At 38.2% G+C, this 19,722-nt stretch overlaps 1 protein-coding gene across 2 annotated transcripts in view; it reads right to left on the reverse strand.

Annotated features, from left to right (window-relative positions):
* Positions 1–524: 524 nt before the first annotated feature.
* MYO16 (myosin XVI) overlaps positions 525–19,722 on the reverse strand; it is a 650,995-nt gene continuing 631,797 nt past the window's right edge. For both annotated transcript variants that reach the window (XM_075061501.1, XM_075061500.1), the window contains exon 35: positions 525–1,253. In XM_075061501.1, the coding sequence (XP_074917602.1) occupies positions 1,020–1,253 (234 nt within the window). In that variant the 3' untranslated portion in view covers positions 525–1,019. The remainder of the gene's footprint in view (positions 1,254–19,722) is intronic.

Consider the following 19,722-nt stretch of genomic DNA (forward strand, 5'->3'; position numbering starts at 1 on the left):
TGATACACCCATCTCCATGAAGCCTTGTGGCTTAGATCAGTAAATCAAAATTGCACTTTCATATCTAGTTACTATTATGTATCTTTCCACTGACTCCTGACTTTATACATACTCAGTTATGAATTATAACCAGACTTACAGTTTAAATGAGTACATCATTTCACATAACCCAGGAAGAAATAAGTTTTGAGATGAAATTAAACATATTCACAGTCCACTCATTCAGAAACATTGGGGCATAATAAAGAAGCAGAGCTCTTTAATTCTTGAATGTGAACAGCATTAACCATCACTGGCAAATGACAGTTTTGCAAGGGTTTCAAGATCTGATGCTAAGGTTGCCATTGCCAGTGCCAGAACACCACCGCAGTGTGGAAACTTTAGGTACATTATTAAGGATAAACCATGAAAAAAAAATTCCAGCACTGTATTTATTACCTGTATTCTGAAGAAAGAACAGCACCAATTGCATAAAGTTGTAAAATACCAGTAATAAACATGTAAATAATTATCATGTTTGCAATTCATTATCATGTTTGCAATTCTAATAAAACACGGACATCTACAAAGAACTATTATATATGGATAGGTAATATAATAAAACCATTCATTGAGATACAAGAAACATCATATTATTGTACTATATAAAACAGCTGTACAGTGTGCACACAAACTTCCCCAATCTCTCCAAACTGTTTGCCAATTACGTCTCCCTATTCTCACTCACTCAGCACAGAATTTGTTCATTGTCCATGGGAGAGCAGTAGGTAACTATCTTGTATTTTTAAACTATGTACTTATAGTGCACTTTGTCTCCATATATAAAAAAGGAAATAAACACACATATATACACACACACACACACACAACAGATCTATGTAACTCCTGCTTCCTGTGCTCTTGAATGGATGCTTGTAGAAAATCCTGCACGCATTGCAGGGGCAGAAACCTGCTGACTCTGCAGATTGAAATCGTTAGATGGTTTTACTTCTAATACTCCACAAACAAACAAATTAAAATCACATAGTGGTATCCCAGATCCCTGAAGACAGTCTGTTGCAGGGTGTATCTTCTGCCTTCTTCAGCAGAGTTGGCTTTTTACAGGGAGGTGGGGGAGGAGCTGTGATTCTTTGCTCGGTGTTGTGCAGGATTTTTTGCCAGTCTCCTCTCTCTTCACACAGCTTTCGCCTCCAGTCCAGGAGTTCCTGCAGTGCAACACTCTCGTTCTCTGAAAGTCTGAGCTGGTGGATAACCTGTTAATAAGAAGAGAGAGAAAAGAAGAATGCATCAACAGTTAATTATATTGGTAATGTAAAATTATAAAGCTTACACTAGATGCTTTTCAGTACAGAAACTCCTGGCCTGATGCTAGATCCACAAAGAGATGTAAGTGCCTAACTACCTGCCACTTTAGGCATCTAAGTCCAACATTTATGTGCCACTGAGATCCTCAAAACCTCCACTTAGCTGTAGCCAAACACTGGAGATACCTAAATTTCTGCCATGCACACACCTAAACCTTGGCAGAATTCACAAATTAAGCATTCCCTCCCTATCTTGCTTGCAAGGCCTGATCCAGCTAACCTGGACAAAAGGAGGAGTTAGTGGTACCAGTGCTCCTCCACACCTCTTTTATTCAAACGCCAGTCATTAGAACACTGGCCCAGGAAGTTAGAGACCAGGTTCAAATCCTCATGTTGCCTGATTTGGAGCAGGGACTTGAACTCAGATCTCCCATATCCCAGGTGAGTGCCATGGGGTGGGGCTCCCCACCATCTCCTATTGAAGTTGTTCCATTTTGGGTAAAATATATAAATAGTCATTGGACCAGGCAGAGAAAATGAGGCTGACTCTGTAGTCTGGAGTGGAGTTACCAGAGGTTTACATCAGTGGAAATGAGAAGTAGAATCAGGCCCCATGTCTTTTGTTGGCCTGTAAAGCACATGAACATACATGGCATTGTACAATAATGACTTTCAAAATACAGTGATGAATTGGACTCATAACTGATATTGTTATATTGAATGACCCTGTGCTATGAGGGAACTACTCCCCACTTTACAGATTCTATCAATTTTTACTGAGTACACACTCAGAAGGGAATTAAAAGCTTATTTTCATATCATGAATGGAAATTCTAAAACTGCTTCAATGTGACCAAACCTAAGTCTTTCTAGTTGGTGAGTAGCTTGCTACTGCTCTCATTTCATTGTACCCAACTGAACAGATAGGTGGCACAGAACCTTTGCTATACATAAAGCAAACAGTCATCAGAAGTTTTGATGTATAGAACAGCAAGTGTCCCCCTTTTGACATCCCTCCCAACAGTTTTACGCTTAAACAAAGTTACATTCCAACACGTAACTGTTTTGTAGCTCATTGCTACCTAGATGTGATCTTTCACATTGATAAATTCTGGATGCTAAAGTTTTGTTAATCTGTTGTTTTACACCCTAGTGATGCTGTATACTGAGCCTGCTAAAAGGGGGTGAGACGGTATCTGTTGGATTAGATTCAGGGAGCATCAAATATCATTAATCATTCTGGGTAAATTAGTGCCTCATCCTGATGTGAATCTATTGATCTACCAGTGTGTGTGTAAATGGTAGTTCTTCCTCCCCAAATGACAAAGCATATCACCTTGGGACAAATTCAGCCTGTTGCAAACAATGTGCAACTCTCTATAAAACCAGTAGAGTTGCACCCACTTATAGCAAGGGCACCTTGGTATGTAGGGAATGTATTGAGATGATCTACTGGAGTTAAGGTGATACTCTTCATGCTATATTTGAAATGGGAGAGACATTTACCATCTCTCTTCTATTTGTAAGAAGTATACATCTCTCCCAAAGACACTTCTTACCTTAAGCTTTAAAAATAGATATTTTACATGGGAAATAAAAGAAAAATCAAACAATTTATAACATAGAAATAGACATGCTTGGCATCTGCCTCCCAAGAGTGTCCAATCTGAGAGTCACAGAACTCAAGTTTACATCCTGACACAGCGAGAAACTTTGAAGAAACACTGTATACATGAGCCTGCAATACATGCAAAATATTTAGGCCTGTCCACACTGGCAAATGGACCATATTTTTAAGCACTTGTCTTTAAAATGTTATCAGGCAATATAGCTGTGCTCACAGCAGTTCTTCTGCAGTCATGGCCCTCTGCAGCTGCCCAGGGAGCAGGAGTTGCCCCTAATAATAGGTGCTTGAAGAACTACATGTAATCTGCTTAGTTCCCTGGTGATCTCTAATACTACTTGTCATAGATACATATTAGCTTTATAATCTCTCTCAGTCATATTAGGCATAAATCAGCTATAACTATAAAATCAGTATAACCTCAGATTTTACTCAGTCCCAACTCTCATGAGCGTCAGCAAAAGGTTTACTTGTCTATGACCTGTGTAAGGACCTCAGGATTTTGCCTATGCTTCATAACTAGGCTTTGCAGAATTAGATTAACAAAATTTTTGTGACAGGTAATGTTGATATTTATTTTAAAACATTTAACATTTTTAATATATATTTAAATTTTCACAGTTAGGCAAAATTATGAGTTTTAAGCATTCCCCCTCCTATTTTTATCTATTTAAATGTTCATAGTTGTGGGAAATTGAAAAATGAAGGGTCAGGCAATTATTTAGAGACAGAAGACACTGAGATATATAAAGTGAAAGCTTTATAATGGTTTAAACACAAACTGTTAACTAGTATATGGACAAGAGAGATTCAGTGCATATCGTGAATTTGGACTTTCAGAAAGCCTTTGACAAGGTCCCTCACCAAAGGCTCTTAAGCACAGTAGGCAGTTATGGGTTAAGAAAGAAGGTACATTCATGGATCAGTAACTGGTTAAAAGATACGAAATGAAGGGTAGGAACAAGTGGTCAGTTTTCACAGTGGAGAGAGGTAAATAGTGGGGTCATCCAAGGATTTGTACTGGGATCTGTGCTGTTCAATATATTCACAAATCATCTGGAAAAGGGGGTAAACAATGAGGTGGCAAAGTTTTCAGATGATACAAAATTACTCAAAGATAATTCAGGCCAAAGCTGACTATAAAGAGATACAAAGGGATCTCACAAAACTGGGTGACTGGACAATAAAATGGCAGAAATTCAATGTTGATAATGCACACTGGAAAAACAAAATCCCAACTATACATACAAAATGATGGGGTCTAAATTAGCTGTTACCTCACAAGAAAGAGAGCTGGGAGTCACCGTGGAAAGTTCTCTGAAAATATTTGCTCAATGTGCAGCAGCAGTCAAACAAGCTAGCACAATGTTAAGAATCATTAGGAAAGGGATAGATAATAAAACAGAAAATATCGCTGTGCCACCACATGAATCCGTATTATGTCCAGACTTTGAATACTGCGTGCTGTTGTGGTCACCTCATCTCAAAAAAGATATACTAGAATTTGAAAAAGTACAGAGAAAGGCAACAAAAATGATTAGGGATATGGAACAGCTTCCATATGAGGAGAGATTTAAAAAACTGGGACTATTCATCTTAGAAAAGAGACAACTAAGGGGCAATGTGATAGAAGTCTATACAATCATAAATGGTGTGGGAAAAGTGCATAAGGACGTGTTATTTACCACTTCATGTAACACAAGAACCGGAGGTCACCCAATGCAATTAACAGGCAGCAGGTTTAAACAGACATAAAAAGTATTTCTTCACACAATGCACAGTCAACCTATGGAACTCATCGCCAGAGGATATTGTGAAGGCCAAAAGTATAAGTGGATTACAAAAAAAAATCAGATAAGTTCATGGATGATAGCCTCATCAATGGCAATTCGTAACCCCATGCTTTGGGTGTCCCTAAACCTCTGACTCTTAGAAGCTGGGACTGGACAACAGGGGATGAATCACTCAATAAACTGCCTGATTCTGTTCATTCCCACTGATGCAGCTGGCTCTGGCCACTGTCAGAAGACAGGATACTTGGCTAAGTGGACCATTGGTCTGACCCAGAATGGCCATTCTTATCATGTTCTGTTCTAACATCATATGTCAAACTATACAAAGTAAATATCCTTTAATTAAACTCTAATAAGTTCTCAGCCGCATTTTTCTTTGCCAATTTGTAAATTTCAATTATTTCCCAAGGATTTATTCTTTTAATTTGTTTGTGTGTGTTCAGTGAAATCAATGCTTATCAACATTTACTGACAAAAATCTAAGCCTTCCAAGTCTATTCATAACATTCTGGGGCTGGTAGGGGAGGAAGGAAGGGAAGGCAAACAACTACCTGGCTAAAGAGGAGCTTTCAACAATGTTTTTTTTTAAAGTTATGCCCTGGCCATGCTGGAAGACACTAGCCAGAACAGCAAACTTACCCGAATTAACTAGAGGACTTTTTAGATAACACTATAAACTCAATAAACATTTTGTCTCAGTATTACAGAAATGACACTGTCCTCCACTCTCACATACTCCAGAAAACCAACTAAAGATTGAATCCAGATGATTTACTGGAAAATAAAATGCTCAACATATATTGTTAAAAGGATATTGCCAACCCCTTGAGGTACCCAAATTTACCTTCCATTTTCTGTGGGGATGGGTGTATTGGGAGAAAAGAAGCACATTTGGAACTTGGTGTAGGTCATATAGATGCATGAGTTGGTATCACTGTAGCACAGGATTGGAAGTGATATTAAGATAAGGGCTAATTCCTATGGACTTTGATGGGCTTTGGATCATGGTCAAAACCCAAATTGACAAGACAGGGTACATTTCATTTTTTTTTACTGTTACCATTCATATTATTGTCATCTCTGAAGACAATAATAAGCAGTTCTGCTGTATCACATAAGGTCCCCTTTTAAGGACTGAGGAAGGTAAAGGGGGCCCAAAGGCTTTTATACCAGTATTGAGCATAATGCTATGACAGGTGCTAATACATTTGAAAAGGAAGTTGAATTAGAACGTCAGTTAAAAGCTTTCATTTATAGAGCTTCAATAAATAAATAAAATTGTACATAAATGATGAGAGTTAAATGTATTTAATGTCAAAGCAGATCCTTTAAAAACTCCTCCTAAGGTGCTATCAGGTATATTAAAATGATTAAATTTTATGGTATTACTTTAATGAAACAGTAAGGAATTTTCATCTTTGAAAGATACATAGAAGTGTTTGAACTGAGAAGGCTTTGTTGCTATTCTGTAACTGAGAAACAAAGGCACACAGGTGCAGGGTGAAAAGTAAGTACAATCTGACTGCACAAAGAAATTGACAAATGCATCCTATTTATAGCATGTAGAAACTGTGGAAGCCTTATGATACTGGCACCACTTGTGCATGTTGTAGTTAACGTTGTGTCAGCATTTTCATTGTACACTCCATTTTTCATTTTACAATGGACATAAAAATTTGGTCCAAGTTGCAAACTGATATACATCTTTTTTATTTTATTTTTTTGTTAACCAGAACTGAATAAAAATCTGTTTGGCCATTTAAGAATTGTACATGTATCTTTCTCAAATCTTTAACCATTGGGAGACTGACACATGAATACATACACCCTTCTATATAACCATTTGGCTAGTAATCTGGAAAGTATTAGTATTTTAACTTGTATGGTCAAACAAGGAATGCAACAAGAAGCGAGGAAAATACACAAGAAACATTAAATCTTTATTGGGTTCGTTAACATACTTAGATTTGGCTGAACAACTAAGAGAATAATCTAGTGGATACATTTTCCTCTTTTCTGTTCATGAATTGACTTATGAAAAGCTAACAATTTTCTCAAGTTTATTCATTATATAAAGAGATTTACTGAACCATTTCTGTGAATGATTCTTAGTCTGTAGCATAATATTAAAAATGCAAGCTGTGCTTCTCAGTGATGACAGAATACATATTTTGCTAAGGACAAGCAGAAGAGGACACAGGGAATGGGTAAGACCTTATTATTGTGTATAAGTATAGGGCTTGTCATGAGAAAGCCTGGTGTATTTATTGGCAGGAGAGAGACTGTACCAAGTTTAGACTGGAATTTTAAACAGTTAAGCACCCAACTCAATGCTCAATGGGAGTTTGGCAACCTAGTCTCTCGGACCCTTTGGAAATGTACTTTTGCATTTTCACAGAGAGAGCTGGCGGTTGAAATTAGGGATGTGTGTGTGTAGCGGGGGGAGGAAAGGTAGAGGAAGAGGAAAACAAGGATACTTATAGGCCTGGAGGGGAGCAGGGCTGTGTTTGTGGAAGGGGACTGTGTTAAGGAGACAAATGGTACATGAAGAGTGAGATCTGGGGGAAGGATTCTCAGTCCCTGAGTCCCAATCTTTTTGTCCATTAAAGTCGTTCCCTTCACTCCTGAACTCAGTTCCTTTGGCAGTGCTGCTTCCCTGTACAGCAAAGCCAAGACAGTAGTGCCATGAAGACCCTTTCAAGCATTCGTGCCCAAACTAGCATACAGCCCAACAACTTTTAAGAAGCAGTGATAGCTGTGGCCAAGTATCCACCAATGAGAAATCTTACCACAAGTCCAGTCTCTCTTATCTCACTAACTCATTACAACCAATAGAATTGTAGCACTCAAAGTAGATGTAAGGGTGATGAGTGACTGTGTTCCTATGATGGCAAAAAGGCCTTAATTAAGAATGACCAGAACTAGTGACTTGGTTCTATCTATAATCATGAGTAGCAGTTATAACAACACTTGATAATTTATCTTAATTATAATCTTCAAGTGGTAGTCTACATACAAGATTTTAGTGAATTTTAACTATATTGAAGAGTCTGTTATTCTATCACTTAGATCATCTGGAACAAAACAAAAATAATAAAGGTGCCACAGAGGGCAAACATTTTTAAAGGATCAATTTAAAATTAATTTTAACTCAAAGTAATTTATAGATTTACATGTAAATTATCAGATACTTGATTCTGTAATCAAAGATCAAGTATTTAATATTAGGGACAAGTTTTATTATTGAATCCCTGCTTTAAGTCTCAAACTCAATGCAGCCTTAACTATAAACCCCATGGACAGTGCCTCCATAATAAACATAAATGTCTATTAAGCTCAATTTTGTTCATTTATGTAATTCTGTTTTTTGGGGTCGCTCTCTCTGTGGAAGAATTCAGTTTTTGTTAAATAATTCACATGGTATGTAAATCAATTTGTTGGTCATTTGTCAGTGTACTGTTTTTTCTATTAACTATTCACCTGAAGGTGAAAAGAGGCATTTAATGACATTTATGGAAATTAAAACAGACAAATAATTCTACGTGCCCAAATAATAACAGCTCAGTACTCTGAAATGCAAATTTAATTTCAGTAATTTTTGTATGGGGCTAGTAAAATTCATTAATTAACAAACATAACCATTACAGAAACTGGTTTTTTGCCACAGTGTAGTTTCTATGGTAAATATTGACTGTAAAACTGTGCTCCATAGACATTTGTAACTACAGCTTATTTTGCTTCTGTAAATATATTACCGATTATGTTCATTTAATGACTTTATCTACCATAGTGTTGCTTTAAACTAACCATCAGCAGATTCTGGCAATTACCATAGTTTTGTTCTTCCTCCATGAGTATTTTACATTATTAATAAAGTCAAACTCATATAATGGAAGCCACAAGGGAGATTAAATAGCAGAAGTATCTAAGAGTGGCTTTTTTTTCGTCCTTATAATCTGATTAGTTTTTAAAGCTACTCACAAAAGAAACTTAACATGTTTTATAGTAAGAAATTATAATTAACTCTTAAAAAGCTGAATTGCCCTGACAGAGATTTCCTAGATTTAAAGCTGGAAGGGACCACTGCAATCATCTAGTTTGACCTCCTGTGTAACATAGACCATAAGATTTCACACAGTAATTCCTGCAGAAATTATTATTCCTAAAGGAATTATTCTCCCTACTATGCAAGTGATTACTAGTGAGCTGAATAACTTGTGGTTTAATTTTGCATGTCATGCCTCTCTCTCACAAGCACCTATTTCCAACTCCTTCTCCTTAACCATTCCCTCCTTAGGGTATGTCTACATGGCAACTAGACACCTGTGGATGGCCCATGCCAGCTGACTTGCATCCATGGGGTTCGAACAAAAAGGCTGTTTAATTACGATCAGGCTTAGGCTGCAGCCTGAGCTCTGAGACCCTCCCACCTCGCAGGATCCTAGAGCCTGGGTTGTAGCCCAAGTCTGAACACCTACACAGCAATTAAACAGACCCTTAGCCTGAGCCCTGCGAGCCCGAGTCAGCTGGCACAGCCAGCCACAGGTTTTTAATTGCAGCACAGACATACCCTCAGTGCCCTGAATCCCTCTCCAACTGCCAGATCTGCCTGCAGACCTTATGTGTGTCCTGATCTGACTATATCCAGGCTGTAGTACCCTCCTGTCTGTTATCTATATTTGAATTCCTTTCAATTGCTCATAGTTCTTGGTTTCAAACTCTTTCCTCCAGACACATTTCCACAAATCCTCCTCTAGCTGACAAACTCTTCTGCTATCTACTTCCAGAAACTCAATCTCAGCCTCAGCTGCGGAACCCACTGCAACCTCTCCAAGAACTAGATCTTGCCCTTCTTGCCCAGGTGTCACTAACCTGGAAAACAGGAACCAAACTATGGGTTAAATAATAAAAAAAATTAATTTAAAGTTAAACAGAAGGAAAATCCCGCCCCCCCACAAGACAACAAGGGTGTGTTAAAATCTCCGTTAAATAAATCAAATCAATATGTTAATCTATGTTTCACTGGGAACCCACCACTGGTAATTTAAGATCACAGCAGGGAGCAGAGATCAGCTATGATAAATTAGTTTACATGCTTCTACATTCCATTTCAAATAGAAGTGTGCAACTGAGACCCAAGCCGAATCATACGAAGTGGGTATTCACCCACAAAAGCTTATGCTCCAATACTTCTGTTAGTCTATAAGGTGCCACAGAACTCTTTGTCGCTTTTTACAGATCCAGCTAACACAGCTACCCCTCTGATACTTGACAATTCTCTTGTGAATTTTGGGACATGCATTTTTTAAACACTGTCCCCTTGGACTCAATAACTTGATATTGGATCTGCATTGGAGAAGTGATCTGAGTTAATCATTCCCACAAACTGCTGATAACTTTCAATGGTTTCATTGGAACAACATATTTTGTAATATACAAGATTCCTCATAATTTAAAATCATAAATGATAAATTTATTTATTGAAGAGGCATGAATAACCGTCAAATGCTTGAGGCCAGATACTTACGCTGGCATACATCTGGAATAATTTTGGAAGGGTCATTGGAGTTATTCCAGTTTAACTCCAATGTGAGAGGAGAATCAGGGGCATAATTAATACAGACTGTATTCACCTTCTTGTGAAAGAGAGCAAAATCTGTCCCTTTATGTTTAAATTGCATGTTATCAAATCACATAAGAATGTTCTCCATCATTATTTTCATATACCAGATATACTCAGCTAGATTTAGAACAAATACTGTATAAATCACTATCACAGGAAGTCATAACATAGCTGGATATTTAAAAGCACTGAATAATCTTCTGAACAGTAACAAACTTCCTATTTATGCAGTCTACAATAAGGATAACAAGATGATATACTTCTGAGAATAAGTGATTGCTGTAAGGAGCAGGAAGGAATACTACCACACATGAACACCATTTCATAGATGTCTGCGTGCATTCTGGCAAGTTTCTCTTTCCTTTCAAGTACCAAGTATCCGTCACTTCTAGAGACCAGTTCCAACCTGGCAAATCCCATGTCCTGTCTTAATTTCAGAAATTAACCATTCTTCCCTGCTTCCAGCTGTTATTGTCCTTGGGTCTGATTCAACTCCCATTCAAGTTAATTAAAATACTCTCTTTGATATCAGTGAGCATTGGAGCAGATCCCTTGTCACTAGTGAAATTCACAATTCATTGTTCAAATATCATAATTTAATATCAATGAATGATCCAAATATTTTATTTTAAATACATTTGTATATCTATTTTAAAAAGTGTACTTTTAAGTATAAATTGGTCTCTGACTAGTGAAAGCACACAATAAGATTGTTTGCTCAAAATGGATTTGATCAACTATAGTACAGTGAGTGGAGATTCTTACTGCATCAAAAACTAACAGATAAAGTGGTTGAGTTGGCATCTGTTGTTTGGTATAAAACAAATAATCAAGATTCTGGTGTCAAAAGTTTTCATACAAGTGATGTTTCACAGGAACACAATTAGTAAAAATATAAATTTAAGACAAAGCCTCTCTACCAGTACAATTTTATGTCAAGTTGTATCGTCTAACAATTTTACACAATAGTCTCTATTCGTTTTCTTACTGGTACTTTGGAAGTGTTAAAATTTTAATATGGAAGTACATTTGTTCTTTTTTATGCATAAAATGTATTTGACTAAACAACTAGGTAACTAGCTTGATTTATTTTGGACAACAACATAATTTTGCTTCTGAAAAAAATGTGTTTGAATTTCTTTTTTTATCCTTTTCTGGACTGCATTGCTTTAATGTTAATCTCTCTCTCTGTAACTACTAGTCAGTTAATTCCTTCTATCCTGGGAATAAAATGAGTAGAGAAAGCATTCAGCATCATGAGGGACCAAACTCTAAATTATAAAATAATTTTAATATGAATAATTTTCTTGTTCTGGCTGTGTTCCCACCATGTCTGATCCTAAGAGGCTCTGCAATTCCAATGAACTCAGTGACAGATGGATCCGATTTTTCAGTCATTTGTCTTTATACTTTCTGCATTATATCTATGATGTATAATGAAACTATACTAATCAATTTCACTTTTGATTCTAGTTGGCTTCACTTTCTTCTTCTCATTTGTTAGCAGGAGGCTACCATGTTGCCTTAAATATTTTATTGGAAAATTGGATTTAAAAAGCACAGAATGTATTGTTAACACAAGCACACACACACACACTTTTGGAAACAGGCAGTGAGAAGCAATTTGCCTCAGAGAGAATGATAACACCATATTGACTAAATGACCTCCTGGGTATAAAAGGGGTTCATGCCCTATACAGGTTGCAGCATATTCCCCTATATGTGCCATGTCATGGCTCCCTCTTATTTCCTTTTGGGCATTGCATGTCCCCAAGGGAGTATGGATGGGGCAGTCTCTCTGAAACCAGGATATGCAGTCCTGGCTGTTACATGGGTTGCAAAAGGTAGGAGGATGGAGAAGAAATAAAAACACTTCTTGGGCCCATCTCCCCTACTCTACTCCCATGTAAGTGCAGGGTGAAATCTGGCTCAAAGTAAATACCCATAATTGTCACCTGCATATGTTCTTGCTCTTTCTGATTAACTTCATCTTCCACATCCCAGTCCAACATAAATCCGTTCCCTACCCTGTTGATGCCCTTTACAAAGATATTAGTAGTTTGGAATATAAACCACAATATCCAAGACATCAGAAAAAAACTTTTTAACTATCCAAGTCATGGACATCATTCATTTTTTCACTCCAGAATGTTTATGTTACAGCTGGGGTGATAGAGAGTTCATTTGTGACATGTGAGGATAATAGAAATTCAAGCCACTGGAAAAGTGGTGTTGCTTTTGACATATTTCCTCTTTATTTCCCAGGTAAAAGGGTTGCTGTATGGCTATGTGGGCCCATCATATAATGTCAAGCTGGACAGCTTGTAGCCTGTGGGTACAGGTGTTGTCTAGGTCTGGCATAGGTATAGGCTGTAAAGCAATGAGGATAGAGGCCACAGGCAATAGCTTAGCTAAACTAATCAAGGCACGAGGTCCCAGAAGCCTTAGCATAAGCAGCTAACTCAGCATAACCCTAGGTCATAAGATAGGGCAAGATAGAATGCTGTAATGACTAAACTGCTGATAGATAACCCCAAAATGCTAGTTTATAGCAGCTTGAGATATTTAAAATTAGGAATATCAGCAGATGTCCGACCACAAGAATACCATGGCAACTAATTGATGTCGATGCTGTCTATGGGAGAAGGGTACCTGAGGGTAAGGAAATATAAAAAAAGACAAGGGGATGAAACCCCCTACTGAATAATGATTAAGCATAGTGGCATCAACGTAACATTATAAAAGTTGTATCCCAGCCTGTGTGCCTTTGGAGATATAACTCCTGGGAGCTGCCAGAATGATGGTGATGAGGAAGAAGAGGATGATGATGAAAATAATGACAAACACTCCAGGTACTTCTGTGGTGAGTATATGGATGGTCAAATGCCCATTCTGTCTTATTTCTATCTACCTTGATGGGTTGGAGTGTTTGTAACTTTGCTAACCCTGCTAATAAAACTATTACAAATATAGAAGGATTTCCTAAGTGTGAGTTTTGCAACCATGCACATCAGGGTTCCCAACTGAACAGTAATTCTAATAAGACTGGGCCTGATTTTGGGATAAGAACCTACCAAAGCTCAAAGTCTTAACTGGGAATTCTTGAGTAATCAATATGAATAATATACAATCAATAGATCAGGCAAAAAGTGCCACTGATTCAACGGAGCATCACTGAGGATCTGGCTCTTGATATAAAGGAACATAGTTTTCAAAAGGATAATTTTTAGGGTGCTTTTTTGCATCTATATTTTACACCTACACTCTCATCCTACAACCCAATTTCTGGGTGCGGATCAGGTACTCAGTGGGCAAGTACTCAGACTGGGTTCCACAATTAATTTTTGCAGGGGTAAATGGTATCTGCAAGAATGGAGGCTGGTGTTCAGCCCTTTTGAACCTTTATCTCATAATGACCTATCAATGTGTCCATGACCACAGTAACCTAGATCATTAGACCCAGAGAGCTTCCAGACAGGGTGAAAGTCGTTTCAGTGGTCAAACAATGGCACTGTGTTTTGGAGGGTGGGGAAGTGATGTGTAAAGTCCAGGAATATTAGGTCTGTGATAAGCCCAGCAATAAAACCAGAAGATCCAAGTATATATTTATCTGTATGATTGCCAGGCTGTATTCCCTGACCAGGTACAAAGAATATCAGAGGGAAAGCATGTGACAATTACAAAAATGTTGGGCCAAATTGTTCCTGACTCTTAGGGAAAATATGGAGTTGATAAAAGAGAATTAATACTTACTATGAGTTATAAGTATAAAAGCTAACATGCTTATTGAATTAAATGAAAATGAGTAGTTTGATTAGAAGTTATGTCTGGTGGCTGGACTTAAACCAAGATATTGTAAGAATGACTAGTCAATGTGTATTCTGTAGTCATGAGCCAGTTCCATGAGGTGCATATTCTTTCCTACCACAGCTCATGAACTCCGGCCTACTGAAAAAACAATGCTATGGTCAATGTGATATTCCTAACAATTGAAACATGGATCCCCTGCAATTTGTTGAGGTCTTGCTGTATGCAGCAGCTTCCTCCTGTCTGTGATTAGGGCCCTCCTCCCTTCACATGAGGTGTCATCACAAATTCTATTACGTTTCTCACAGTGAACCCAAACACCAATGCAATATCCAGGGATCGGCAACCTCTGGCACGCTGCTAGCCAGGGTTCAAAAAAAGAATTAGATAAGCTCATGAAGGATAGGTGCTGTGAGCCAAGATGATCAGGGACACAACACCATACTCTGAGTGTCTCTAAGCTTCTAACTGCCAGAAGCTGGGACTGGATGGCAGGGGACTTATCACTTGATAAATTGCCCTGTTCTGTTCATTTCCTCTAAAGTATCTATTACTGGCCACTGTTGGAAGATAAGATACTAGGTTAGATGGACCATTGTTCTGACTGAATATGGCCATTTTTATGTCTTTCTCTCTGGCCTTGACAAATCCAATCTTGCCCTGATCATATCCATTCAGAATTCTGCTGCAAATATCATTTTCCTAGCCCATTGCTTTAACTATGTTACCCCTCTCTTTGAATTCCTGCACTGGCTCCCCCTTCTCCACTGTATCAAACTGCTTGTATTCACTTTCGAGGACAGTTCTTACCCTGCCTATCATCTCTCATTCACTGCTGATGCTCATCTCTGCTCGGTTCATAATGCCTTCCTTCACTGTTCATTTCATAAATTTCCAAACAAGACCCTATATGCTACTCCACACACTTTTTGGAGGAACTCCTCATCAATGTCCACACAGCTACCTCATTAGTTACCTTTAAAGCCCTCCTCAAAATTCTTCTTTGCCTATAAACAATTTGACAATAGTTAGGCTGCTGGTGTGCAGAGACTCTTACATACCATGCTGACAAATACTGTCTCAGTGTTTACTTGTACATCCCCATCTATTTGTATCCATTTGCTGTCTCTTGTCTTATACTTAGATAGTAAGCTCCTTGGGGAAGGGACTGGTTTTTTTTTTCTCTGTGTTTGTACAGCACCTAGCAAAAGGGGTCCTAGCCCATGACTAAGACTTCTAGGCCCTACAGTAATTCAAACAAATAATAATGACAGAAGAAGAAGAAGAAGAAGAAGAAGAAGAAGAAATAATTCAAGTTTTCCTCCATTGTCTGCAATGCATTTCTATATAATGGACTGGATCAAAAGCTTAGAATCAAACACTGAATTTTGGATTCAGTGTTTGTGCAGATGAGTGCCCTCTTCACCAACATACCATGGATTGAACCTGGAGAACTCCAGAGCTAAAACGTAAGCTGTTACAGCTTGAGCTAAAGCTCTGTAACTGGTGGCTGTAGCACCTCATATCCTCTGTGGATCAACACAGAAGGGGTCCTGTAACTCACAATCAGCAGTGGATTACATTTACAACATACTTGGACTGAATTTTGCACTTTTGTCCATCTCTGCATATAAACACAGAGTATAGCTAGTACTGCGTGGATATATGAGGAAAGAAGAAGGCAGAAGTAGTCTTCACTACCCTCTCGTCAGCAAAACCACAATTTCACTCGCTGAACGTGAGGACAAGAAGAGTCAAGCACTGGAAAGTGCAGAGCGTTCTCTGTTAAAGGATGTAGCAGTTGTTGCTTAATAGTCATGACATTTCCCATGATGTGTGTACACCACTGATTCATATATAACATAACTCTGCCTTATTTAATGCTGTGAAGCCTTTTGCAATATATTTTTGTCTGAAAAGCTGGACAAGAAATAAAGTTATAGTGTGTTATAACTCTTCATTTTTGTCCGGGTGTGAGATTACAAAAAGATTTCTTTGCAGTTACTGTCAAAACAACAAACTTGAAAACAATTTATGGTAGTTCTCGATTCAGATCAATGATACATAGGGTATTATATGTCATCTCTTGGATGTTGTATGTCTATAAAGGTGTTAGTGATTTTTTTATTAAAGACTAGGGTTGCTCGATTGCCACATTTTTCGTCAAAGATGATCAAAGATTTCTGCCAGCTAATGGTTCAACATGACAGACATTAATAATGAATTTTAGAGCCATTTAGAGCAGTGACAACAGGCTAAGGGTAACAACTCACAGCAGTATCCAGGATTAATTTTTTTAACTTCTGAACATTCAACAAAAAGAAGTGATTGACAACAAATATTAAATCAAGTATGAACAAATAGGGCCCTGGAAACTGTAATGAATATGCAGTTCTTTCTGAAAGGATAGACTGCTGGAAGCAATACTATTTCACAAAATAAGAACTATGGCTTAAGCCATAATGAAACAATAAATACATTCTTAACAACTGTGAAAACATGTTTTCCCATTTTTCATTGTCAGATGTTGGCAGCTTTTTTACGGCAATATACCAAACAGTGCGGTGAGGGTTTATTTATGTATTTAAATAGAAGAGTAGGTGTGTTGATTCTCTAATTAGACATTGGTGAAAAAACAGCCATCATTATTGACCTCACTGCCTTAAGCCCTGGTGACAGTAGAACCAGACATTTCAGAAAGGGGAACTCTAAAATCTTGCGGTAGGATGCACACTTCCCAGACATTATTCTATGTAGGAGGCTGGTTGGCTACTAATGGCTGTTTTATTTAATGTATCACTATGGATCCAATACTGGAAACTGGTAAGTACCCTCAGCACTCACTGATTCAAGTGAATCACTACTCAAGGCTTAAACCAATCTCCAAAAGAGGTTTCACAGCTCTTGGTGGCAATTCTTTTACTTTTTCCCCGCTATGGTGGAGCACCCAAACTTTGTGGCACATTTCTAGGAGCCTCTGTGTTATGACAGAATTGGATTTGACATAACTCAGAGCCAATCTGGCCTTGGCTTAGGCACATGGAACAACAGCAGCTGCCATGTGTTACTAACAAGGACAGATTCATGAGAAGGAGGTGGGGTGGGGGAATGTGAATAGCTGAGCTTGAGTCTGGGTGCCTGTGTTTGTAAGTTTCTTGCTCAAAACTGCTTTGCCAATAAGTAGAAATTAAGAGTTCTTTGTTGTTGCTAGGGAAACCCAAACCTATTAAAAGTTATTATGAGTGCTTTGTTTCGAGTTACCTATAAAAGAATTTAGTGAGTATGTGGACTTTGGAGAAGTTCAAGAGGATTTCTATGAGCTAGGAGACTGACACCTAACTCCCAGTGGTTAGGAGAAAGGCTGGCCACTGAACTGTGCTGCTGAATCACTAGATACCGCCTCAGACCTTGGGTACCTATATCTATCTGGGGTGATTCTAGACTATTGCTAGATTTTGACGTGTGCTTTAGACTCAATAAAAAGGGATTTTTGGGTGGAAGCAATCATTTATCAGACGGAGGTGCTGTGTCCCCCACTGATTTATTTCCTGACACTGCCTGGAAAACAGGGACTAGTTGCCATAGCTTTGGGTTCAAATAACGCTGGGTAACAACTGGGTTGAGATCTAATTTGCATAGTAAGTCGTGTTATAAATATATGCATACTAGGTATGTTATAAAATTCTTTTATATCCCATTTGTCTTTCAGGGATGTATACCAAAAATACAAAGGCAAGACATACTCACCTCAGAATTATGTGAAACATCTTGCTGATTCCATTTCTTTGTCCCCCTCTGTCCTTCAGTCTCCTTATTTTCTCATTTATCCCTATACCCTTTCCCTTTTCTGTCATCCTAAACTCCCCTTTGTTTTCTCTCTCTGATCTCTTTTTTATTATTCTTGCTCTGTCTCTCTTCCTCCTTTTCTTCTTTCCTAATCTTCTTATCCATATCCCCACATCTCTTTTTTGCCTTCCTTCTCACTCTGTTTACCACCTTGTTTGAGTCATCCTTTGTTTGGTTCCCAGCTTATCCCCACTGTTATTTCCCCATTTCTTTTGCCCTGCCCTTCACTTTCCATCTGTTCTTTATCTCCAAGTTGTCCCCCTCATCTACTTTACAGACTGTCCATGCCGCTTTTTGATGCCCACATAAGGTCGTGGAAACTGCTCTTTCCTCTCCACCATGTCTCTTTCTCTTCATCTCCCAAGCCACAACCCAGGGTAGAAAATGGTAATAACAACTGTGTTAAAAATACAGACAAACAATTCACAATTATATGGGAAAAAAATCAGAAAGGCCAGTCCACCTTCATTTAATGCAGAGTGCCTGGTAGTACTTGGCAAAACTTTTTGGATGAAACTTTTTTTTTTTTTTTAGCAGAAAAATGCAGATGCAGGTTGACTGAAACATTTTGTGACTTCATGTCGATTTTGGCTAATTGTTTTGAATGAAATGAAAAACATTCAGAAATGTTAAAATGAACCATTTCAACATTATCAAAACTACATATTTTGGTTTTTTGAGCTAGATTCACAGGGGAACTTAGGCGCCATTCACAGACAGGAGGTAGCAGTGGACTCCTTATATCCAAAAGCCCAGCCAACATCCTATGGGGGGATCTCCTGTTGAAGCTCTCCCACTCTGAGTGTTTGTTTCTTAGATTCCCTGTGCTTAATAATAACATTTAAATAACTATGCTTTGGGACCAGTTCCTGGAATGTGACTAAACTGAAAAGAATGCATAAATCTCACCTTTGCATTCCCCTGATCATGCTGCTGCTCTGTGCAGGGCTGGTCCTCCATATTATGTTATCGCAGAGGCAGCAACATTTCCCATCTAAATAAGGCCATAAGATAACTGAGAAGAAAAGGTATCTTTTGGCTTTCTCCTCCGTTTTGAAGAGCTTCTTAGCCCCTTACCTAGGTGCCTAGAGTACAATGGGAGTTGTATACTGTGCAGCCAAGCACCACTGAAAGGCCCAGTGGTCTACCAAGAATTCACTTGAAAACGAGAATAGGTTAAGATAAAGAAATTTTAGGTTAAGTCTGAGAAAGGAAGAGATTCCAGTGCTCTGTCTCAGAACAGTAGAGTCTGGAGTTGCATGTTGAAGCTGCCAAGAGGCAGAACAAATTAGGGTTTTTCCCAGAAAGAAATTAGGGTTTTACCTAGAAGGGAGAGGCAGATCTCCCTTCTGCGACTGATAGATCTGGTCCTGCCTTCTGAAGAGCTTGAGCACAGGAAAACTTTTGTTGGAATGATAGACTTGGATATAATGAAAAAATAATTTCCTTCAAGAGTAGCTTTACTGTATAGCTCTAGTTTACATTTTGAAGGTATATCTTTGCAACAGAATGGGCTAGAAAGCTTTTCTATTAAATAAAAGCTTAGAATAAGTGGAATCTGGAATCCCCAATTAGGGAAAAAATCTTCATGCTTGTGCATTAACACATATTTTTTAAAAAAGACATAATATCTGAGTAGATTCACCCATGTAGAACACTTTCTCACCAGTCTGTTACTGGCCTTTCCTTTGGATCACTGATCCTCAGATCTATGACACCCAATCC

This window comes from Chelonoidis abingdonii, chromosome 1, assembly GCF_003597395.2.
Source record: "Chelonoidis abingdonii isolate Lonesome George chromosome 1, CheloAbing_2.0, whole genome shotgun sequence".
NCBI lineage: Eukaryota > Metazoa > Chordata > Testudines > Testudinidae > Chelonoidis > Chelonoidis abingdonii.